This window comes from Sminthopsis crassicaudata, chromosome 3 (genome assembly GCF_048593235.1).
Source record: "Sminthopsis crassicaudata isolate SCR6 chromosome 3, ASM4859323v1, whole genome shotgun sequence".
NCBI lineage: Eukaryota > Metazoa > Chordata > Mammalia > Dasyuromorphia > Dasyuridae > Sminthopsis > Sminthopsis crassicaudata.
Window position 1 is genome coordinate 655,885,785 of NC_133619.1, and position 26,140 is coordinate 655,911,924.

General features: G+C 40.6%; 1 protein-coding gene across 3 annotated transcripts; it reads right to left on the minus strand.

Annotated features, from left to right (window-relative positions):
- Positions 1-2,066: 2,066 nt before the first annotated feature.
- Positions 2,067-25,627, minus strand: LOC141564728 (uncharacterized). 3 transcript variants are annotated; one of them, XM_074307595.1, is made up of 5 exons: positions 24,418-25,627; positions 23,719-23,798; positions 21,763-21,889; positions 21,133-21,228; positions 2,067-3,058 (listed from the first exon to the last, which is right to left on the minus strand). In XM_074307595.1, the coding sequence occupies exons 1-5, from the start codon at positions 24,923-24,925 to the stop codon at positions 2,886-2,888; spliced, it is 984 nt and encodes a 327-aa protein (XP_074163696.1). In that variant the 5' UTR covers positions 24,926-25,627; the 3' UTR covers positions 2,067-2,885. The 3 variants fall into 3 exon arrangements, with proteins under 3 accessions (XP_074163696.1, XP_074163697.1, XP_074163695.1); XM_074307596.1 differs by having other exon boundaries at positions 21,133-21,207; positions 24,418-25,608; XM_074307594.1 differs by lacking the exon at positions 2,067-3,058 and adding an exon at positions 12,779-18,424 and having other exon boundaries at positions 21,133-21,207; positions 24,418-25,570.
- Positions 25,628-26,140: the final 513 nt, after the last annotated feature.

The window sequence follows — 26,140 nt, forward strand, 5'->3', positions numbered from 1 at the left end:
GTCTGTCTATCTATCTATCACCTGTCTGTCTGTCTATCTATCTATCTATCTATCTATCTATCTATCTATCTATCTATCTATCTATCTATCTATCTATCTATCTATCTATCTATCCTTGAAGGTCATGGCCTTCCTATCCACGCTCCTGCCTATGCAGTTCCTCTCCCGGGGAAGGCGAATTTCTTTTTAAATGTTCATGGTTAAAATTGTGAGTTCCAGTTCCCCCCTCCTCAGCTCCTCTGCCACTCACTGAGAAGGGAAGCCATACGCTACCCCTTACACGTATGAAGTCATGCACACATGTGAAAAGGCCCCAGAGTTGGGGGAGCAGTCCAGAAGTAAGTATGGGCTGAGAACTGACCGGGACCCACTTTGTGCTGGCCGTGGAAGTGGATGATGTTTTCAGGACTCATAATGCGATGTCTCAGCACTCTGAGGTAGGAGGGAAACCATCATGCTCCTTTTAAAAAAGATGACAGAAACCTAATTCAGACAGACGTCGGAGTGCCCGTCAATCCCACTGAAACCCCGGATTTAAAGGAATGTCTCTGCTTCCCGTCCCACTGAGCACCTCTTTCCCGTGCCCTAAGGGCAGCCTTCAAAGCCCTGAAACAAGGGTTTACTACCCGCCTTCCGACTCGGCGCTTATCGACATTTAAATTAATCTGAAGGCCGGGGAACGATTCTGAGTCCCGAGAGAGGGACTCCCCATAATAGCGGCTAAACCTTGGCCGGCTCAAAGATTTGCCAAATGTGTCCCCCAGTGACCAGGGCTCCCCCACAAGCACCCTCGGGGAGGGGCAACACCCAGGCCGGCTACGAAGCACATCCCCGCGACACCCCGGCAGCCGAGGGGCTCCGCACTGCGGCCGGAGTCAGGTTCGATCCAAGCGCCTCCGTCAGGAAATATTTATTGTTATTTACCGCGCAAATAGGAAACCCCGGGAAGATAACGGAAGTAGGAGGGGCTGGGGGAGGGGAGGGAGGGAGGTCCGAGGAAGCCGGGGCTGTGGCCGCAGCCCGGAAGGGCAGGCTAGGTGCTGGGAGCGGCCGCGCGGCCTCGGGGCTCCTGCTTAAAGCCCGTGGGCCGGGGCGGCGCTACACCCGGGTCCTTTCCAGCCCCCGGGATAAGTACCGGCTGTGGGCCCCAGGCCATTCCTGACCCTGGATGAGGGGCGTGTCTCCATGAAGGGCCATCCCAGCAGTGCAGGAGGGGGCGTGTCCACAGCCGGGAACGTTTCAATCACGGGAGAAAGAGGCGTGCCTAAGCGCCCTGGCCTTTAACGCGCTAGGCCGGGGAAGGGGTGTGTCTGCGTCATCCTCGATCCGAGGAAGGGGCGTGGCTGCAGTCCAGGGTGAGGGTGGGGGGCGCGAAGGCTAAACCCCAGCAGCCCTAGCGCTTTCTTAGCTGCGCACTCATCCACACGAGAGTCACCTCCCGAGTGGGATGGGGCGGGGCGACCAGGACCCTCAACTGATTGGTTAGAGGACAGCGTCACTCAGACAAAAGGAAACCGAGCTAAATTCGAGAGGCGGGACAGAAGAACAAAGAAAAAGCCGCCCGATGGAAGTTCCTTCCGATGGCCTGCCGCAGACATTGGATACGAGGCAGGAAGCGGAAACTCCTATGAACGCATGGTCATTTGGGAATCGTAGTCCAGAGGCCAGATGTATGTGGCTTCTGCGCATGTGTCAAGAAGCTGTTCCAAACACCTCTTGAGGTGATGTATGACGGGACTGGCTGCCTCTGCCTCTGTTTTGCGAGTCCGGTGGGCGGCACTCGAGGCTCCCTGGAGGAAGGGAGGCTCTCTGTCGGGGCAGAGGGAGAGGTTTTTTTTTTTTTTTTTACTGTGAAAGAAAAATTTTTACAAATAGGAGGGGAAAAGTTGGAACAGAAGTTTTGGCAAGGGTCATTGTTGAAAAATTACCCATGCATATATTTGCCAATAAAAAGCTATAATAAAATAAATTATATGTATATATATATATATATATATATATATATATATATATATATATATATATATATATATATATATATATATATATATATATATATATATATATTTCATTTTCAAGCATTTATTTCCCTCCTCCTTTCCCCGCCCCTTTCCGAAAACAGAACAGAAGCAAGAAAAAACAAAAACACAAACACTTGTTTCCTAAAAGCCAAGCCAAGCATGGAAGGGGAACATGCTGCCGATGGGGTTCCAGCATCGGCAGCCAGAGGTGCGGGGATCCCCTGGTGGGAGGCGCGGGTGCTTCAGGAAGGAATTCGGGAACCGGAAGTTTTTGTGGCTCATTGTTGGATGAGAAGTCAGCTTTGCTAAGAGACTGACTCCATAGTGGCAAAGTCCTATTAGGGAAATGGAGGCCGGCAGTGAGAAGAGAATGTCTTCTCAGCGGGCAGGTCCTGGCAGCTACTGCTCTGGACATTCTGCAAAGACATGAGTGACCGGAAACCTGTTATGTGAGCAGATCTTGGTGGGGGTGGGGCAGTCTGAGCTGATCGACCAGGACCTCCCAAATGAAATTGCTTTAAAGGCTTTTTCAGCCTGCATTTGAGTAGCGATCGGCTATCCATGGAGGTGATTTGCCTTAGAAATGGCCCAGTCAGATGATGCGGCTTGACTTGTCTGGGGAGATACGCTTCCCAGGAGGGCCTAGACTCGAATCTCCCCTCTTTCCAGCTGAAAGATACACAATTTTAGAGTGTTACTTTTACAGATTAAAGGGAACACAATTTCACACCGTCATTGCATCATTCTGGTCCTCCCAGATTCTGGCCAGTCCTTCACACTTTCTTGTTACTCAGATTCTATATTTTTTGGTTGTTGTTACAGTGTAACCATTGTTGCCATAAGTGTGTCCTTGGTTCTGCTGGCTTATCTCTGCATCAGTTCCAACCAGTCTTCCCAGGGTTCTGGGAGACCATCCCCTGTATCATTTCTAAAAATCACAATGGCTTCCATCAGGTCACATTCATGTTTGTTCACTCCTCCGCTGTTGATGGAGAACTCCTCAGTTTCCAGTTCTTTGCAGCTGCACGATGAAACATCTAGAAATACACGGAGGACTTGTGCATGAGTCAAGATCAGGGGATAGAGGAAAAACCTGTTTTGAAAATAACATTATTGAGGGATAAGGGACCCCACAACGTTTGGGGGTCCCCAGGTCAGTTCGCAGATCCAGTCTCCAAGTTAAGTGGGCAAAGAGCTTGTTATACTGACAACAGCAGGCTAGATTCCATAAGGGATTTTAGCAAGGGATCCAAGAGAAGGAAGATAGATTTATAGAAAGTTGGATCAGAGCTTCATGTTACTTATTACTAATTTTATGGCTTACAAGTAGGTTTGAGGGGTGGTCTGTTCACTCTTGTCTCAGGAACATTGGTCATTACTGACCAACAGATTATATTTGACAGTCAGTAATGTTTGTAGGACTTTTCTAAGACCAGAAGACTTTGAAATAATTGACAGACAGGTTGTTAGAACAAGAACGCTCTTAGGTTGGGGAACTCCAGGATTACTAATATATCTAAAGGAAGAAATATTATTACATTCCTAGGCCAGAGGACTTTTACAATCATTGACAGACAAGAGCATTTCTTAGGTCAAAGGGCTTCAGGATTATCTAAGGGAAGAAATATTATTACATTCCTAGGCCAGATGATTTTTACAATCATTGACAGACGAGCACTGTTAGGTAAAAGGGCTTCAGAGTCACTGCTGTCTCGCCCTACATCCGTATCAACAAGATCTGGCTCATTTCTCAAACCTAGATAAGTATCTAGATTTAGAGGCAGTTCTGCACATTGTACCAAATTTCTCCTCCCTAAATTCTATCTCTGATTTACTCTTCTAGTCCAAACTTCTCCAGATCATCAATATAATTTCCTTTTCTTTCTTAATTGGTCAAAGATCTCTCTTCTCTCATTCTGCTCCTTGGTCCTTTGCCCATAAAAGCCAGAACTAGGAAGTTGGTCAACATTTCCTTGGTCACCATTTAAAAAAATTAATAAGGTCAGAGATTTTCCCATGTGTTATTTTCCCCTCCTAGAAACCTAGAGCCTTGGTCTATCATAACACTTGCAATTGGAGTTCCCCTAGCACAGATCTCCTTTCTGTATGGTTGTTCCAATCCAATTCTGTCTTTGTTCTTTTCAGGGACATTTCTATTTCTATCAACAAACAAATGAAAAAATGTTAACAATAATTAATCTAGATTGAAATGGAATTTAAGACAACTGAGATATCACCTTTATACCAAGAGGAATTGCAGAGAGTAGAGAAACTGAGAATACAAGCATGCCAATTAATTGCTAATGAGTTGCAAATGCATTAAATTAGTCTGATAAACAAATTTTAATTATTCAAGAAAAGATACTTGGCCAGGCACCCCCCTACTGGGTTTATGCTCCAAGGAAAGATTGGTCTCCTTAGATTCCTATAAACAAAATTATTCATAATAGCATTATTTGCACTATCAAAGTGCCCAACAATATGATTATGGCTGAACAATATATGACATTTTAATATAATGGAACTTTATCGTGCTGTAAAGGATGATGGGAAGTTATTTCATAGTTGAAAAGAATGAGGTGAAATCATAACAAAACTAGAAGAAAAAGAATACTCTGAATTATTTATGCATAGTTATGTGCTAACAAACTGAGAATTCAGGAATAGGGAAAATCCTTCAGAAATATAAAATACTATGATTAATAGAAGAACAAAATGAAAACATGCATCCTTTATTTGTGTTAAATACTAAATTGGAAAATGCAGGATGGCACATACCATCCTGCCACAATCATTATGATCTAAGTTTATTTGATTATTTAGGGAGGAAGTATTTTATTAAGGGCATTGTTTGAGCATTTGTGGTGAAATGTCTGTTGGGTCAAAACAAGATATAAAAAGAAAAAATTCCTTCACCCCAGGTGCACAGCAAACTTATAACTGCATAGAAAAATTATAAGCAGTGAGATGTTCACAGGAATCTGCTCCAATAAGAATGCAATGATAACCATAAAGTCTCTATACTTATCTAGATTAGTGATTTTTTAATAGTCATTAAATTTATAAATATTTACATGATCTGAATCTTTCGATACAGGAAAAAAGAATAGTCTCAAGCTGAAAGGCTCAAAATTTAAATTTTTTTTTTCCAGTAGTTCCTATACTTGTTGCCCAAATCATTTAATGGATATATAAGCCCCAGTATTGGAAACCTCTTTTTCAACATTGTATATACTGTCTATATTTATATATGATAAAGGGATGAATTCAGGGAAATCTAAGAAGACTTCTAAGAGCTGATTCAGAATGGAGTGAAGCCAAAGTGAGGACAAGTATTTCACCCCAACAGAGTAAAAGAAAACAAGTGAAAAAGTTAAGTTCTTAGATAAGTGTAATGACTAATAAAGACTCCCAAAAAATGAAACATACCTCTTTCTTTTGGTGGAGAGATGATGGATTATAGGGACAGATAGAAAACTATATTTTGAGATGTATTGATTTTCATTACAACACAAATTCATTTTACTTAACTATTTTTTTAATTATAAGCAAGACATTTTGAGAAATAAGAAAGGGAGGATAATGATAGTGATGGGGAAAAAGAAAAGGAAGAAAACAAACATCAGTGAAATATTTAAAAGGACACAAGAGGATATTCCAAAAGGGACAAAAATAAGCAGGGAATTGTTAATGTAACACTAATTTCTTATAAATGTTCATTTTGTTACTTTAAAATAAGACTGCCTCTCAAAATAAACCCTTCTCTGCAATACAGACTCATATATCCTACTTTAGATTTTGTTGAATTTTGGGGGCCCATAAAATTGAATGGAGACCCTAAGAGAATATTTGAATGATTATAGTAGGAGACCTTTATTAGTTTCCTTTTGAAGAGATTTTGCAGTGTAAAGAAAAAGTTCATCCAGATTACAAATGTTCTTTTTCTCAGAGTATCAGTGAGTAAATGCTGTTCTAGCATTAATTTTCATCTCATTTTCTCCAGTGTAAGCATTGACACATTCCGATAAGTAGATATATTATCTAAACTTTTTCTTTTTCACATAACATTCATTTATTTTATTTTAACTTTTAACTTATACCAGATGAAATGGCCATTTCCACATATAAAGAAAAATAGAAAAAATATTGTTCTCGAAAATGTAGATATTTATTATGTAGTTTGCCTTAATTTTTAATTATAATAGATTCAACCTGTACCTTTCAAAATAATGCTGTTTGTCTATAAAAGACTATAATTTACCTTTCTCTGCATAAAAAAAAAAAAAAGATGCCTTAGTGACTCTATTAAGGTTAGTTTTGGGCCTGGAGTCAGGAAGGTCTGAGTTCAAGTCCAGTCTCAGGCACTTACCAGCTCTGTGATCCTGGGCAAGTCACTTAACCTCTACTCCCTCTACTGTAAAATGGAGATAATAATAACACGTGCCTCACTAGGTTGTTGTGAGGATAAACCATTTGATAAAATGCTTAGCACAGTGCATGGCACTTAGTTGACACTTAATGGCACTTATTCCCTTCCTCTTTTGTTTTTTCATATTTCTTCTTCTGAGGGGGAGAGGTAGCCTCTGCTTATTTCACCTTGAATTCCTAGCCCATTGGGAGAAAAAAGAATTAAACTCATATAACCAATAAGCATACTTACATAAAATAATTTCTTATATTGGTTATTATCAAAAATGTCATTTGACATTTTAAATCTCTCTACTTTTCTTCCAAGAAGTAGATAGCATATTTCATTAGCATATTCTTACAGAATATGTCTCAAAAATCTTAGTGCAATTTTGAGCTTTAAAATGATTAGGGCTATTAAACTATTGAAGCTTAGATTTGGACTAAAATGTTTGAAAATTTAGTATACTTTGAATATGAGTCTTTTATGACAGAAATTTGCTGCAAAGAATTTTTCCCCATTTAACTGTTGCCCTTCAAGTTTTTAGCTGTATTGATTTTGTTTGCACAAAAACTTAAATTGTATACTATCAAAATTATCCATTCTTTGCCTTTGGTTATCAACTCTATTCCTTGTTTGGTCATAATTTTTTTCCTTATTCCTAGATCAATTATGTAATGTGTTTTTTGCTCTTTTGTTTAAAATGTAATACTTTATGTTTAAATCATGTATCTATTTGGGCTTATCTAAACATCATGAAATGTTTGTCTTTACTTTGTTTCTACCAGACTACGTTCCAATTTTTCCAGGTTTCTTTTTTTTTTTTTTTTTTTTTTTTTTATCACAATGAATCTTTAATGTGGTAGCCAAAATTTGGGAGAATACTGACTTTATTTGCTTCTGCCTAATCTTTTCACTGGACATTTTTTTTTTAACTCTATCAAATCATTTTGATGATTACTGCTTTATAGTACCATTCAAGATTTGGTATTGCTAAGTCTAATTCTTTCGTGTTATTTTTCAGTTTCACTTGAAATTGTTGATGTAATATTCCTTCAGGTGAATTTCATTATTTTTTTCCTAGCTTTACAATCATTTTATAGTTTTATTGATATGACACTGAATAAGCAAATTAGTTTAGGTGTTAGTCATTTTTATTATATTTGCATGGTCTACCCATGATCTTTTAATATTTCTCCATTTATTTAGGTCTCTATTTTTGCAAAGTATCTTATAGTTTCATTCATATATTACCCAAGATATATTATCTTGCCAGATAAACATCAAAATATCATATATACTCTATTCATGTTTAAAGGAACTTCTCTGTTTCTTCCTACTTACTTTTATTGGTAATATAGAGAAATGCTCAAGATTTATATGGATTTATTTCATATTCTGCAACTTTGCTAACTATACTGGTTCAGTTAACTTGTTTAGAATTCTCTGGAAATCACTTGGAAAAAAAGTAAAATTCTTTGTTTCTTCTTTGCTTTTATTTATCTCCTGAATTTCTTTTTTTTTTTTTTAACTTATTCTACAGATGGCATTTCTAACCATGTTAAATAGCAACGTCAATGGCATTCTTTATTTTTATGAGAAAGAGTACCAATCTTTCTCCATATATATGTGTCTTCTTGGTTTTAGAGATCATACCCTGTTAAAGATAAGGATGTTTTTATGCATTTTATTGCTTTTAATAGAAACGGGTTAGATTTCATTAAAAGACTTTTCATTAGGCATTGCAATAATCATTTTTTAATGGTCTTTTATTTTTGCAGTTTTCTTTATCTTGAACCAACTCTTCATTTTTGGTATAAATCAAGTCTATCATAGATATAATCTCTTTAATATGTTGCTGATATTTAATGTTTTTGCATCATTGATCATTATAATATTGGTGCATAGTTTTCTTTTTCTGCTTTGTTTTTCACTTGTTTTAGGTATCAATATCATAACTACATTATAGCACTGAGAAGGATCCTTTTACTTTTGCAAACAGTTTGTATAATATTGGAATTAAGTATATTTGAATTTCATAAAATTCAGTTGTCAATCTTGGTGATTTTTTTTCTTCAGAAGTTTAATTATGGCTTTTACAATAGTTTTTTCTTATAATTAAAAAGAAAGTATCTACTTCTGCTTCTTGTAACGTGCTCTCCTGGCAGTTACAATTACTAGTCTGTCCTAGACCCACCAGAGTACCTTTGACCACTGTCCTTTGCAGTGTGAACTCTACCCAGCTCACCTTCTCTGAGGCCTTCAAAGGTCTCTGGCCACAATCTCTTGAATCTATAGCTTAATAACCGGTAGCGCGCTCAAGAATAGCCACGTGTAATCTTAAAAGCCTTTATTATACCTACTCACATAATGCCCTGACTGATGCCCTGACTGGTTGGTTCCCAAGTGAACACCTGGTCAGAAGACCCATGTGTTCACTACTAAAATCCTTACCTCTTTTGGCTATCCATCTTGGCTTGGCCACCCAGGCTAGGGAACCAGGGTAAAGAGCGCCAGGTTAAAGAGAGCGACTGCTGCCTGCAGTGGGCTTATATAGGGCCTGTGAGGTCACACACACAGCCAATCAGCGAGAGAGTCACCCATTACGAAGCTATCTCATCATGGACAGGATCCCACCTACAAAGCAGTCCTAATATTCACAGAAATTACTTCTGGACCACTCAATCTCCCGATGCACTGTGGTGCCCATTTAAAGGGCTCTTACAGCTTCTTCTAATTTGGATTCTTTATGTTTTTATAAGCATATTATTTCATCTAACTTATAAATCTAGTTGGGATAAAGTGAAAAAATAATTCTGGTAGTTTCCTTTATTTCCTTATTTATTGTCAATTCTACTTCATTTTGGTTTTCTTCTCTTTAAAAAATCAGATTGTTAAATGTTTGCTTTTGAAAAAAAATTCATGCTTTCTTTCATTAATTCAGTAGTTTAATTTCAGTTTTATTGATTTTTTCTTTGCTTTTCAGAGTTTCTACTTTGGTATTTCTACTTTGGTTGATACATTGCTTTCTAGTTTTGTTTTTGGCTTTTTTTGCATGCCCAATTCATTGATTTTGTTGATTTCTATTTTGTTAATGAAAGTGTTTAGAGATATACATTTCCTCCTAATGATGGCATGTTTTGGTATGTTCTATCATTGTAAATTTCTTTCTCTTTTTTTTTTTTTTTTGAGTTAGCTAGGTGACACACTATATAGAACACTGAGCCTGGATTGAGGAATATCTGAATTCAGATCTGGCTTCAGATACTCATTAGCTGTGTGACTCTGGGCAAGTCATTTAATATTTGCCTTAATTTCCTCAATTGGAAAATGGCAATAATCTACTTCACAAGATTTTTGTGAAGATCAAATCAGAAAATATTTATAAAAAGCGCTTAGCAGTGTCTAGTATATGGTAGGTGCTTTTAAATGCTTATCCCTTTTCTTCTCTTTCCCATTTGAAGAAATTTCCTATTCTTTTTATGATTTTTTTGATCCACCAATTATTTAGCTTTAACTTAATGTCTCCAATTATTTTAAAGTTTTCTTTAAAAGCTCTTCATTTATATACAATTTTAATTGCATTGTGGTCAGTTTACCAATTCTGCTTCTTTAGGAATGATGCCTGCTGGATCTCATGTGATTCTGACTATGGTTCTTTCTTTTTGGCTGTTTAAAGTAGTGTTTTTCTATCTTAGTAGCTCTGGATTTTGACTACAGTATTCCTGGGAGTTTTCATCTGGGGATTACTTTCAGGTAGATTCTTTTAATTTCTATTTTGGCCACTGGTTATAAAAGATCTGGGCAGTTTTTTCTTAAGATTTCTTGAAATAAGATGACTAGGTTCTTTTTTGTTGTTTTTGCTGTTATGACTTTTAAGTAGTCCAATGATGATTTATCTCATTCAAGACCATCAAGCAAATCTTCTTTCCAGATCAATTATTTTTGCTGAGTGTTCTCACATTTTTTTTCCCTTGGTTCCCCCAGTTTTATAACTTTGAATATTTCTTGATATAGAAGCAACTAGGGTGCACAGTGCAGAGAGGGCCTGGCCTGAAGTCAGGTAGACTCCTCTTCTTGAATTCAAATCCAACCTCAGAAATCTAGTTTTGTGGGCCTGGGCAAGTTATTTGATTTTACCTGGATTCCTCATCTGTAAAACTGAGCTGAAGAAAATGGCAAACCACTCTAGTATTTTTGCCAAGAAAATCCTAAATGGGGCCTCAAAGAGTCGAACTCCATTGAAATGACTGAACAAATATCTTGTTGTCTCATGGAATCATTAGATTTGACTTGGTCAGTCTAATTATTAAGGTATTTTTTCTTGTTTTTGTACCTCTTATTCCAAGCTAATCACTAATCAAATTTTAAATCCTAAACTGTCCTATGTGCCTGTAGAGCAAGAAAACTATAGATCATGTTCATTAAACAATGAGACTGATGTGTAAAAAAGAAGTGGTAGAGAAGAGGTGCAAGAATTGGGATGGGGAATCCCTTCTGGTTAGTGCAAGTCCAATGCGAAAGAATTCTCAAACCTGAAAAGTCTGTGAGGCAAAAGGGAAATTTATTGTTCACTAAGAAGGAAGCTCTCTTAGCGGGCAAAATTCCTAATGAGGAATTTGGCAAAGGTGGATTAACAGACCTTGGTCATATGGTCAAATGTTGGCCTGGGGCTGGGAGGTGCCTGGACCAATCAGTGAAGGACCAGCAGACAGAGATCCAATTGAATAAAATCGTTAAACTGGAGTTTGGAGGCTTCCTCCCAGAGTCTAGAAACTCCTTTAAGGGGATCTGGGCCACCCCAAAAGATCTCAGTTTCAGTGGAGGGTGTTTTGACCAAGATCTCCAATTGAATGAAGCCACTTAACTTGGGAAGGGCTTGTCTGGGAAAGTAAGATTTTCCTGCGGGAGAATCTGAGACCCAGAATCTCCCTTCTTTTACAGATTAAAGGGTACATTTTCAGGATTTAGCCCCATCAGATTGAAGGTAACTTTATCATATACCATTTTAAACACACAGAAATTTTGTTTACATTTTTTGGAAAAAACTTCTCCCCCTCAAAAATTACATTTTCCTAGACTGCCTGAAATCTTTGAAATGACAGTAAAGTATTTAGATCTGAGACAGAGGCACAGACCCTTGGGAGCAAAATAGTAATGGCTCCTATCTCCCCACTTTCAACTTTAGTCTCTTCTCTAAGTCCTTGTGGACTGCTGTATAGGGAAGGGGAAAAGATTGAATTTCCCTAGGTTTCCCCAAGCCATGTGGAGATAAAGCACACCCTTTTACCGAGTCCAGAATCCCCTGAGAAGAGTTTTGGGACTCTGGGGATTGGGAAACATAGACTCATCTAAAGAGAAACTTGAAAGCTTAAGAAAAATAAAGGTGTGAATCAAGATGCCTGACAGGCAGAGACCCAAAACAAGCACTTTTAAATCTTAAAATGGCCCGATCTTTTCCATTGTAATTCAGCTGAGAAAAACAGATAACACACACATTCACACAAACATGAACTGCTTTTAAATCCCTTTTCTTTCTGTCTAGTGCAGAGTGGTTCTTTCCCTATATCCTGGAGAATCTCTTCTCTTCCAGAAACCCACTTCTTTAGTGCTTTTCCCCTACAGGTTTTTTGGTTTTTTTTTTTTTTTTAATTTCCTATTTCTTGTGCAGACTCTTCTTGCACACTCCAGTGATTCCAGATCACTAACATTTTTTCAGCTCTAGATTTCCTGACATCCCCGCTCTTCTAGGACTGAGAGGTATTTTTTGGAAGGGATCTTACTATTCAACTTGGATTCTAACTTTCCCATATCAGTTCCTAATTATGGGCAAAGAGCAAGTTTAACCTACTTTGCCTCTTGCCCAGATTCAGACTGTCAGCCCAAGACTACAAATCCTTTGCAAATGGTACATCTTGTCCCACATATCCTGGTGCCAAGGCTTGGGATGGGTGCCCTTGTCAGGGACTCTCAGCAGACTTCCCACAGTTGCCTGAATTAACAGTAACCCTGGTCCAGTTCCCCAGGCACCTTTTCCTTACCTGGGATCTATGCACAGACTTAGGAGACTGACCAGTGCACTGTTCCTTTACAATGGATCCCACATTCCTCCCTTACTTTTTCCTATTCCCCTACTTGGTCTTCTCCTCAGCCTTAGGCTCATGTAACTACGATAGTCCCTCCACCAGACCAAGGGTCACTGAAAAACAGTCAGGGAGTTGTCCTGTAGCCACTCATGCTCAAGACCCCTCCCCCCCCCCACCACCACTCAGTGGAGCTTTTATGCCAGACAAGCCCCCAGCTGTGTGGAATAGTAAGACCACTAAAACAATCAAAAGTCCCGCGTGAGTGTAGGAAAAAAGTTTATTTCTTTCTCATGGTGTGCAGTCTCCAACACACAAAGCCTGACTAGAGAGACACAGAAGCAAAGGGCATTTTCTTTTTTATTCCCCAACACAAGCTTCCCTCCCCAAGCCTTGGCTCCTTCACTGGCTGGGGTTTCTAAAGCAGTTTCTGAAAAATGAGGTAAGAAAGCCTGAGGCTATCAAATGCTTAACAGAGTAGGGTGTTTCCCACTCCATCCAGTCCCTGCCCAAGGAGCTTCCATTCTAGAAGGGAAAGGTAACTGTAGAGAGCTAGAGGCAAACCAGTCCAGATTACAAAAGTTAGCCCTTGCCCCTAAGGATCTTACATTCTTACATTTCTTTGGACAAGATAACCTCCACCCTCCACTGCCCTGTGAGATTCAATTTTCTAATTTAAGTTTCACTTCAATTTAATTTTTATATTGTGGAAATCAAATAAATCCACAGAAACCTACTTTGGGAATGGGGAAGATCAAGGTTGGTCTTCCAAGGACACTGAAGTAAAAAAAGCTTTCACCCCAAAGAGTAACAGGAAATGGCTACCTGCCCAGAATTTATAGAACTCAAAAAAGAATTCAAAAATCAAATGAGAGACATAGTGGAACACAATAAAAATAAAAACCATCAAAGAAAATCAAAGATTAATTAAAAAAAAAAAAAGGTTAACCAACTAAAAAAGGAGATAGAGTATCATAGATGAAAATAACCCTTTGAAAATTAGAATTGTGTAAGGGGAAGCCAATGTAGCTATAAAAGACAAAGAATTAAAAGATTATAAAGAATGGGAAAATAGAACAGAATGTGAAATATAAGAAAAATAACATCTGGAGAAAAGATCAAGAGAAAATATGAGAATTGGACTATCTGAAAGTTGTGACCAAAAATAGGATCTTGACACAATAATGCAAGAAATAATCCATGAAAACTGTCCTGGAGTGATAGAATATGAGGGGAAAGTAGAAATAGAAAAAAAAAAAAATCTACCAATTACCACCTCAATGAGATCCTTTGTGGAAAACACAATAGGAATAATATTGCCAAATTCTGAAATCCTCATATCAAAGAGAAAATTTTGCAAGAAACAAGGGGAAAAAAAAAACCCACTGGAGCTACAATTAGAATTGTATAGGACTTATCAGCAGCCACAATAAAGGACCCAAAGTCCTGGAATCTTAGCCTGTAGCCAAAAATATCATATCCAGCAAAATTATCCATAATATTGAATGAGAAAAAATGGACATTCAGTAAACTTGGAGATTTTCAAGACTTTCTAACAATCAAACTTGAACTCAAAAGAAAATTTAAATATAAGAGCCAATATCAAAAATCAATTTTAAGGAACTTAACATGGACAAATTTTTTACATTTTATTTTTGTTTTTTAACATGGGAAATGTATACCATATGTTTAAGATCAATATCAACCATAGGGTAGCTTAAAAGAAACTGGGGCATAGTTAAGGTAAAAATAGTAATTTTATCATACAAATGAAGTGCCGAGGAAGAATAGACACAGAGGTATTAAGAGGGGTGAGAAGGGTTCATAGTTCTGAAAACCTACTCACATCAGGAATGGGCTAAATAGGCACATATACCATGAAGGGTATAGCACTTTCCAAAATCTATAAAAAATTGTCCAGTAATGATTTAAAATTTGTTTTTTTGATCATATATATCTGACATTATTTTTCTCCCTCCCCACCCCATCTTTTGATTTTGTTTTAATATTTCTTGTTGTGTATTGGAATCAGTTTTTAGGCTACTGTGGGGTTTGAGTTTTATTTTTGGTTGGTACATCCTAATTTTCCAAGTATTCAATTCCTGAGCAATTTTTGCCACTCTCTCTTTAAAAGTAACAATTTTCTTTGCCATTTCCCCCCTTCATAGCTATACTTCATTTATTCCATAACTTATGGTCATGACATCATTTCCTTTGAAGATACTCAGACTTGTTGAACAGTTATTTTCTTCTTTTGGGTTTACCCTTTTCACTTCTCAGTTCTGTATTTGACATTTTCCTTTGTTGACACGTCTCCATTTTCAGTTTATTAGCAATTTTCATATTTGGCAAACTCTGCTCCTGTAGTCTTGGATGGTGTATAATTCTGCACGATTCTGATTCAACTCTGTAAGAGTTGATTGGCCTTGGCTCTCAGGCTCCCTGGATGCTGGTCCAGTCCTATTTCCTATCACAAGCAGGAATCCCGAGTCGCTCTCCCTTATATTTCAGTGTGTCCCCATTTTCTTGTCTCAGGGAGTCCTGAGATAGCCCATACTGGGCAGTCCTTTGGTTCTCTCCTTTACCATGAACTCTTGATTGAATCTTCTTTCATGTTTGGGATTCTTGATTGTGCTGGCTGGGTCATCTCCAGCCACAGATCTGGATGAGGTGTCTGGCTTGCTTGTGCTCTGATCCTTCCTACAGGTTATCTCTGATCAACACTTTCCCAAGATTCCAGCGGTCTTTTTTTTTTTTGTATGGTCCTTGACCAGATCTAACTTATAGTGGATTAGGTTTGATTTTATCATTGTTTATTCTGATGGATTTTTAGAGGTTAGAGGAAACTGGATTCTGCTATGTCTTAAAACACTGGCATCTTCCCAAAATCTATTATAAATTTATTATTATTTTTTTATAAACACAAAACAAAAAAAAATTACGGGGAAAAAAATCTCAGAACAAAAAGCCCTCTCACTTAATAGAAATAACAAATACATACAAGAATCCATTCTTGCATTTTCTTGGGTGACAAAATCTTTTATAGCTTTTCTCTTAAAGTAGCCTACAAAAAAGTATAGCAGATTTGCCTAAGTCACCCAATATCCATTAAAGTAGATGAAAAGATTGTTGACTATATACTGGTACCAATAAGTTATTTTGGAAAATTTTATTGATGCCTTTTTTATGTCAAAAGTAATTTCTTAACAATGCTCCTTTCCCCTCCTCTATCCCAAGGATAGAGAAAAAGAAAACTAAACAAAACTACCCAATACAACGACTACATCTAATGCTATATTCAACATCCCATGCCCATTATTCATTTCTCCAAAGGAGGAATATTTATCTCTTCATCTCTTCTCCAGGGGTAAAGACTGGTCACTATAATTACATGAAGCATTCAGTTTTAAATTGTTTGCCACTTATGAAAAAAATTGTTTGCCATTTACATTGCTGCAATCCTATTTTCTTAGTCCCACTTAACTTATTCTGCATTTTTTTTTTTGTATCTCTAATCATTTTTACATGGCAATAACATCCCTTCACATTTATATACCACTATCACTTAGCCAACCTTTTTATCTACTTCTTTGCTCTCCATATAGTAATGCTACATTGATTCTGTCCTTGACCTCTTTAGCATAAGTCTAATAGTAACATCTCTTGGTAAAAGGCTATGAACATTTAAATCGCTTTTTCACATAATTTGGAATTCTGTGTTTTACAGAGTAGTTGGAACCATAGTTCCACAAACATATTATGCCCATCTTCTCAATCTTTCCAACATTGACTATTTCCATCTTTTATCATCTTTGTCAATCTGCTGAGTGTACGGTGAAAACTCAGATCTGTTTTGACTTTTATTTCTTTTATTAATGATATAATGTATTTTCACATGCTTTATGTTTGTAATTCTTTTGAGATGTTTCTCCATATTCTTTGATCACTTATCTAGTAAGGAATAGATCTCAGTCACATACTTGTGTAATTTCCTATTTATTGAGACATCAGACTTTCATTAGAAATGAGATGCAAGGGATTTCCCCCCAATTACCTTTTATATTAATTGCACTGATTTTGTTTTCTACTTCACTTTAGTCTTATATGCTTCTATTCTCTACGATGTTATAATTTTACTTAGGAAACACTCATATTAGAAGATATATATGAAATAACCACACATTACACATTTTGAAGCTGTCTCCATTTATATTGCAATAGTCAACATGCATACTATCCTTTAGGCTATACTTTTTTTCTTTCATCACTTCATAGGAGTTTTTGCATGTTCTCCGAGTTCCACTATATTATATCTTTATATCAATATCTACATATCTATATATCTACATCTGTGTGTGTGTTTACACACATATACACGTACATAAGAGGATTGGGGAGAGAGAAGGGGGAGAGACAAAGAAAGGGTTAGTTTTTTCTTTTCTTAAAAGCGCCCCAAGTCTTATTCTTCATTAACTTTGTTAAGGCTGAAGGGGCCTTTCAAAAGCTATTGCCTATGTCTGTAGATAGGCTTCTGCAGAGTCCTCTGGAAACAAAATGTAAGCCTGGCCCTTGGGTTACACACAATATATTTTAGAACCACAGAATGCTGAAGAAAAAAAAAAAAAAAAAAGACAACCCATGTGAGGTTTCCCTATATAAGGTAATGTCAACAATCTTCCTTTGGGCTCCTGCTTTTTCTGTGGACCTACATCTCAGTTACTGGCACTTACCCCTTTCTATATCTTGATATGGAGTCAAGAAGTCAGTTAACTGAAGCCAAAAATTCCAGCGCAGCATATGTAGCTTAAACACATCAGTTTTCTACATGAGCTAGCCTTCATCTCTTTGTTGTAGCTATTAAATTTTCGTACAATTACCCCTTTAGAAAGCATTTACTGCTAAATGGTGGGGGAAATAAACAGGAGACACCTGTCCTAGCTGCAACAATGCTTTTTGACTTATTGCTTTTACTTTCAGGGGTCCTCTATAATTGAAATTTTCTTGTACCAGAGAAGTGATAAGCTTCAAATGAATGCTGTTCCACATTCAGAAATCTTCCTAGGATGAATATCTTGTTAGTTGTGTTCTCCAGCCAAAGGCTTTCTAATACTGATTACATTCATAAGATTTCTTGCTAATATGAATTTGCTGATAGGAAGTAAGGCATGTTCTACCCAAAGGAAGGCCTCTCCATGTTTATTAAATTAATATTTCTCTCCATTATGAATTCTCTGGTGGTAAATAAAGGAAGAGTTATATCTAAAAGCTTTGCCACATTCATTACATTCATAAGGTTTCTCTCCAGTATGAATTCTCCTGTGGGTAGTGAGTGGTGTGCTCTGGGCAAAGGTCTTACCACATTCATTACACTCATAAGGTTTCTCTCCAGTGTGAATTCTCTGGTGGGAATTGAGCTGTGTTTTCGATCTGAAGGCCTTCCCGCATTCATTACATGGATAAGGTTTCTCTCCTGTATGAATTTTCTGATGGTAGGTAAGAGACGAGTTGGACCTAAAAGCTTTGCCACATTCAGTACATTCATAAGGTTTCTCTCCAGAGTGAATTCTCTGGTGTGATGTAAGTTGTGCTCGCAAAATAAAGGCCTTTCCACATTCTTCACATTCAAAAGGTTTTTCTCCAGTATGAATGAAAGCTCTTTTCTAAAGCTCTTCTATATTCATCATATCCATAAGTTCTCTCTATAATATCTGTTACATGATTCTGAAAAGGGCTTGAGTTATAGTGAGATGACTCTCCAAATTCATTATGGTTAGAAAATTTCTTAACATCACAATCCCAGTCTTCTTCCTGTGTGGAATCCTGGTAATTATTTCTTGGGTATTTTTCCAGGGACGATTTCTGCATATCAGTGTCTGGAACAGATTCCTTTATTTCAGGTTTAGTTTCCCATTCTGAAATATATTTAAAAAAACAACCACTACTTCATTTCCTGTTAAGAGGTTATTTTGTGCATGGGTAATTTTTCAACATTGACCCTTGCAAAAACTTCTGTTTCAACTTCCCTCCACCTCTTCCCCTAGATGGCAGGTAATTCCATACATGTTAAAGTATATGTTAAATACAATATATGTATATATATTTAGACAGTTGCCTTGCTACACAAGAAAAATCAGATTTAGAAAGAAGGTAAAAATAACCTGGGAAGAAAAACAAAAAGCAAATAACAGAAAGAGTGTTGGAACCGAGTTGGATCCTCTCATTGTTGAAGAGAGCCACGTCCCTCAGAATTGATCTCATATAGTCTTGTTGTTGAAGTATATAATGATCTCTTGGTCCTGCTCCTTTCATTTAGCATCGGTTCATGTAAGTCTCTCCAAGCCTCTCTGTATTCACCCTGCTAGTCATTTTTTTACAGAACAATAATATTCCATAACATTCACATACTATAATTTATTCAGCCATTCTCCAAATGATGAGCATCCGTTCAGTTTCCAGTTTCTAGCCATTATGAAAAGGGATGCCACAAACATTTTTGCACATGTGGATCCCTTTCCCTTCTTTAGGATCTCTTTGGGATATTAAGCCCAGTAGAAACACTGCTGGATCAGAAGGTATGCACAGTTTGATTACTTTTTGAGCATAGTTCCAAATTGCTCTCCAGAATAGATAGATCTGTTCACAACTCCACCAACAATGTATCAGTGTCCCAGTTTTCCCACATTCCCTCCAACATTCATCATTATCTTTTCTTGTCATCTTAGCCAATGTGACAGGTGTGTAGTGATATCTCAGAGTTGTCTTAATTTGCATTTCTCTGATCAATAGTGATTTTGGAACACCTTTTCATATGGGTGTGAACATTCTGGAGAACAATTAGAACTATGCTATCAAACTGCATACCCTCTGATCCAGCAGTGTCTCTACTGAACCTGTATCCCAAAAAGATCTTAAAGGAAGGAAAAGGACCCACATGTTCAAAAATGTTTGTGGCAACTCTTTTTGTACTGGCAAGAAACTGGAAACTGAGTAGATGCCTATCAATTGGAAAACGGCTGAATATTATGGTATATGAATGTTCTAGAATATTATTCCATAAAAATGATGTACAGGCTGATTTTTAGAAAGGCCTAGAAAAATTTACATGAACTAATGCTGAGTGAAACAAGCAGAATCGGGAAAATATTGTATACAATAATAGCAAGATTATGTGATAATCAGCTATGATAGACTTGATTCTTTTCAGGAGTTAAGTGATCCAAGCAATTCCAAAAACTTTGGATGGAAAACGCCATCCACATCCAGAGAGAGAACTATGGAGATGGATTGTAAATCAACACATGCTATGTTCGATTTCTTTTTTTCTTGTTTCCCCCCTACCCTGGGATTCTTCCCTCCCAAGATGATTTATATGAAAATATGTAAAAATAAATGAATGTGCATGTATAACCAAGAAAATTATGTAAATGTAGCTGAGAAAAAAATTTTAATGGACAAAAAAAATTAAATAAAAATCTTTTATGATAATCTTGATGAAGAGAATGTGTTACTAAATGTCTCAGCAAACTCTCCTACATAAAGATTGAAGATCAAGGGATTGAAATTAACTTGTTGGGAGGTCTCTGGTGTCTCCTGTACCCTGATGTTCTCCCCCTTCAATATTTTTATCAGCTAACTTTAGATCAGAGAAGACAATGCTTATCAAATCTGATGACAACATCAAGCATGAAGGGCAGCTACTAATCTAGAAAACAGAATCAAGACTGGATGGAATTTTGGGCCAAAAGTCATCTTCAAGTATTTCCAAGATGTGCGATTTTTTCTTTGTGGGTTCTTGGTCCAAAGATCACTATTCCCTTATAATTTAGTAGATGGTCTTCTAGCCGTACTATAGCCCCAAACTTTTGCCCATGGCTACTTTGAGTATAATCCTTTCTGCACTTGCTACAAGGGTCCATTAACAAGAGACATACTGGACTAATACGAGGAGGCTTTTAAGCTTGGCAGGACCTGCCATAGATTAATCAATCCCCTAATGTAGCCTTTGAGAATTTAGTGTCCCTTCTGTGTTATAAGGACCTGGGTTTGCCTTACATTTCTAACCAGAAACACAAACCAAATGTAAAGAATATATTTTTTCTTTATCTTTTAAGTCCTAGGAGAGTGCTACAGATCTATTAGGAATGATTAGGGAAAAGGTAAGTAATGTCTGCTGTGTAACTCTGTAGAAATGGAAATATGTAGGGCAGCTAGGTGGCACAGTAGATAGAGCACCAGCCCTGAAGTCAGGAACTGAGTTCAAATCTGGTCTCAGATACTTAACACTTCCTGACTGTGTGAACCTGGGCAAGTCACTTAACCCCAATTGCTTGAGGAAAAAAAGGCAAAAAAATACAAATAAAAATATGAGAAAGAGATGTCTCTTGCTGAGGACACTGTTTTCTCTGAGAACAGAAGCAAACCTGAAGGAATGGTTCATAAGAAGTGATCTGTTTGCCATTCACTTGGGAATACAAGATAATTTGTGCTCAACAGCTTTACGCCCTTCTACAAGGGTCCAGGGACTTGGAGGAGAGTTCCCTAACATAACTAAGGTACTTTTTCCTGACTAATAATTGGCCTAAAACAACAGCTCCTATTGGCCTGGCTCCCATACACTCACCAGTACAGGTGTTTCTGGACACTTCTCGCCCCAGCACCCATGGTATTTTCCTCTGTTCCAGCTGGTAGATCACATCTGGTTTGAAAACAGGATACTCTACTCATGAAAAATGAAAAATTACCAAGGACGGAGAATCACTTCAGAATGATATTACAGCTCATTCTGGAGGGAAAGGAAGGCATGAGCCAGGGGTGACAACAAGACTCTCTGAAAGCTGCTCTATAATGGGTTCCTAAAAAGCAGGTTTAATTATGCTGTCATTATGGGGGGTTTTTGGTGTGGGTTTTTTTTTTTTTTTTTTGGAGAGGTGAAGGGAATGGATGTATAATTCACAAATTGGGTTTGGAATCAGAAAGAAAATACTTTCATTTGTCCTTTTTTTCTATCAAATTCTTTTGATCCTCTAAATGTTTAGATATCTAACCTGGGGTATTACCTTGATCTAAGGCAACAAAGGATGGGGAACAGGCTTTTTTTCCAATTTCACAAAGTAAAAAACCCTGTTATTCTAAGAATAAATAGGGAGCAAAAAGATTAGGATTCTCTGTTCTATTATGTCAAAGAAACTTTGCTCATCAGCCTAATGGACTAGAATGAATATTTTCTGAATCTCTGGGGAAGTATCTTCACCTAGGAAGACAAGGTTCCTATAGTTCTCCAGCATCACGTCCCTGTACAGCTCCTTCTGAGAAGGGTTCAGTTGTCTCCACTCTTCCTGGGTGAAATCCACAGCCACATCCTTGAATGTCACAGACTCCTGAAACACAGAAGGCATTTCTGCTTAGCCAGAGACTTTCCCTCAGACGGATGTTAGTGAAAGGTGAAGCTCAAAGTAAGTTTAGAGATTGCTACTTAAGAGTATAGAGGATTCTAGGGGGAAAAAAAGTATTTGTGCCAAACACTGTACTAAGAGCTTGATGCTATTAGATTCTACTTCCCATGATAAGAAAAGCTCAGATTGACTTATTTTTTATTTAATTTAATATTAACTTAATAAGCATAAATAAAATGGGCATTTCCAGAGACACAGTGCAACAGAAGGTAAGGATTGTACCTGAACTTGTAAATAACTATTAAGGATCTATATACATCTTGGTTTTTTTTTAAGCATATAAATGTGGAAATAATATAATAAAAATAAACATACATGTACTTATAACTAAATATGCATAAATATATGCAGTAAATTCAACACATAATTTTCTAAATTTGTTTATAATTTTTTCTGGCCTTTCTTCCCTTTCATATATTTCTCACAACCCTTTGGTTTATAAAACATTTCCCTCACATTAATGTAGTGAGGTAGGTAGAGAAAGTACTTATAGTCCATGTTGCAGATGAGAAAACTGAGCCCCTGGGGAGACAAATTCTTTACCTACATCATGTAATCAGAAAAGAGAGTCAATGAAAGTTATTTCAGTACCAGCTCAGTATTAATTTACACCAAACTATTCAGAGCCCTTGACAGACTATCCCCAGAGACTCCACTCATGCTCTTTCCTCCTAACGCACAAATCCCACCCCTGGCACAGTCCACATACATTTGGTAATGAGACAGACATATACCATGAACAACAGGGAACACAATGCAAGCGGAATTTCCAGTTAGAGGCAATATGAACACTCTTAGTACTCAATCACCATTCCTTAGGAAATAATGAACATCTTCCCAATGATACAATTTAATGTTACTAAGTTAAAATGTGACTGCTTCATGTAGCAACCCCAAGCGGCTTTTGTGACTTTATTCAAGGATCTCATGTCATTTAACCAAACACCTGAGAACATCATGCTAGGCTCTGTTCAAAGGTGCTATTCCCTAGCACATTTTAGTTCATTTTACTTTTATTTTTTCATATTTCCTTGACCCACTCTAAGGGCTCTCCTCAACCTTCCTAAGTCTGCATTTGATGTTCATTAAGTTTTGTCTTAAGCTGACATTTCTAGGGTGCTCTAAGTAGACAAATGCATTATTTCTCTTGAGCCTCACAATACTTGTGCTAACATTATCCCAATTTAGGGATAAAAAATTAGGTTCAGAGAGGTTAAGTGAGTCCGGGAGGGTCACCCAGAGGGGGGTGCTATACCTTCTACCTGACTGCTTGCCACCGGTCAATGAGCTGTATGTGCAGCGTGTACTTTTTATCCACCACAACATCCGTCTCAGCCGCCTTTTCCTTAGGCCTCCTTCTGTGAGGCGGAAACCTACGTCGGACCGACAAACACTAGGCCGAGACACGGGCAGGAAAATCCCGCTGCCCCGCCAGGGTCCTTCTAGGAACTCGGGACCGGGATTCTCCCAGCAGCGGGCAGGGAGCGCGCTCCAGGCAGCCGGTGCCGAAGGCGGAAGCGGAGAGCTTCAAGTCAGGAAAAGTAAAAATATCACTGCTTTATATGAAGTATGAAAGCACGTGGGAAATCGGGCTGACCCGGCAAACGAGGCTGGGAAAGAGGAGGGATTCTGGGCAAGCGCCTGCGGGCCCAGATGCCAGCGGCTGAGGAGCAGCCGAGGCCGCCCCCTCTCCCCACCCCCAGCCTCGGTTCGGGGTGTCCGCTCCGGAGAGGACAGCTGAGGCCCCATCTCACCTGCTGGAGCCAGCTGGACAGGAGCACATCGGCCATCCCCCCCTCCTCCGGTGGAAGAGCAGCGTGGTCAGAAGGCACGGCTGAGGAGAAGAGCAGAAGTGTCAGGCCGAGGCTGGCGCTCTGCCGGCGGGGTGGACAGGCCGAGGCGCGGCCCGGAGCGGAGCCCGGGGCCGCCTGCCACCCAGCAGGCCCTGCCTGGCTGGCCCGGGGCACGTGAGGAGCCCGCCCCTCCCCTCCTCCTTAGGTCCACACGTGTGAGTAAAAATAAATGCGGAGCTTGTTTTGAGGGGTGTAAAACAGACCCCGGAGCTGGCGGGGACTCTGACTTATGAAGGCGGAACCTGGGCCCAAGCTCCGCAGGAAACTTCGGGTTCTGAGGAAGGGGTAAGGAAAGCGGGGCGCGGCGCCCCTGAGAGCAGCCCAGAGGTCAGAGGGCATGGGACGGGAGAAGTCGGGAGTGGGGTCGGGGGTCCCGACAAGGCCCTTTCTCCCAGTGCTGGCCTCTAATGAACTACACCTTATCTGGCCCTGGGGATTTGCAAGGCCCTCTTCTGACCCTCCAATGTCCCCGGGAGGGGCATGCACCCACGTAACCATTTTGCAGATGAGGAAACTGAGGCGAGGGGGACCTGGGAAGGGGGACTTTAGAAGGGGCAAGGCCAGCATTTATTAAGCACCACCTGTGTCCGCAGAACTTACACGTTAATGGGGAAGGGCAGGTCCTATAAGGCACCTGTGGGGCTGGGGGGGCGGGGTTGGGCGTCCCGCTGCGCGGAGGCGGCGGAGGGGCACTGAGGCATGGCCGGAAGAAGGGACTCTGCAGGGGGCAGCAGCCGGTCCGCTGGAAGCCACCGGGGTCGAGGAATCCGAAGCGGGCTCCGGCCACGACAGGAGGCCCGGGTCTGCAGGCGGGCGGGGCCGGGCCCCCCGAGGGCCGGACGTCGAGCCCCCGGAAGGGCGGTTGAGGGCGCCTCACCAGGGTAAGCGCATCCGGAGAGGCGGGCGGCCCAGGAGGGTGGGTCAAGAGGCCCGGACCAGGCCCGAGCCCGAGGCGCCCCCCAGGTTGGGGCAGGGATCCTTCGCAGTCCGCCCAGCCCACTGGGAGCGCAGGGGCGGGACCGGGGCGCTCGGAACCGCTGCTGATTGGCTGAAGCCCAGAACCGGTGCGACGGGGGCGGGGCCAAGAGCCTGGGTCTCGAGGCAGCATCACGTGGTCGCAGGGCAGCTCGGGGAGACTCACCGGGAGGAGCAAACAATCGAGAGGATCGAGAAACAAAGAGGGACCGAAAGCGGAAGTTTCCCCCAAGGACGCGCCTCCATCATATAACACGAAGAAGGAAGCGGTCACCTCTTTGGCCGCAGTGACTTGTGGGAATTGTAGTCTCGAGACCCGAGGAGACTTCTGCGCGTGTGCAGAGAAGAGCTGAGAAGGTGACGCCCGGCTTCTCGTTCGGGGGGTGCCTCCTGTTGTGGCTCACCCCTGACTCCCTAAGCCGACCCTTTATCCCTCCCAGCAGGCCGGGAGGATTCCTGGGAGGACAGTCGCAGAACCCCAAAGTGAAGGAGGAAAGTGTCTGACCTGCGCCGAAATGACAAAAAATGAGCAGCGCCCCTGGTGGCGCGTTAGACACACTGCCGCCCCGAATCTTCCCCAGGCCCCATGGGCTCTGGTCCTTAGGGCCGGCTTCGGAGGTCGGACTCGCGGCCTTTCGGACTTGGTCTCGTGGCCTCCGAGGCTTCTTCCGGCTCTCAAGCTAGAAGCCCTCGGTGGCCGCGGTGCCGGGCTTCCTCTCCGACCTCACGATTGCACTGGCGGGCTGGGTCCCCGGAAGGTGGCTGCTGCCTCCCCACTGGCTGGATGCTTCCTCCCCAGTAATTGGCCAGCCAAGCTCAGCTGGCACTTAGGTGTCACTGCCAGGGGGCACGTGCTCTCCCGCCAGCACACCCGGAGGGAGCGGGATTTCCCCAGAGGTCACTCCGCTCGTGTGACCTGGGCTGGGCGCCCCAGCCTTTCCGCTGCGTGCTCCCCGCGTCGGCCCCCATGCTGACGATGACGGGCCTGACACCCGCGGATGCGAGGAGTGGAATGCCTTTTACGGGCCTTCCTGCGTGTTCTCGGCGCTAGTGAGGCCCAGCACCGGACGGAGCCAGGGGTGCGGAGGCCAGGAGCCGCCGCGACTTTCCGAGGGCTAACAGTGAGGAGCGAGCACGCAGTTCCCTGAGACTCGGGGCGCGCGCACACGCGAGGAGCTGGGGCCGCAGGAGCAGGACTGCCGCAGCCGCCTGGAGGGAGATGGAGGGAGGAGCGGGCACAGGCAGCGCAGCCGTCTCCGTGAGAAGCCTTAGCTCAGCCATCCCTGGTCCTTCTGTCTTCGTGTAGTTACCACGCTTGCATGGTGCAATGGAGCAAGTCAGAGCCTCC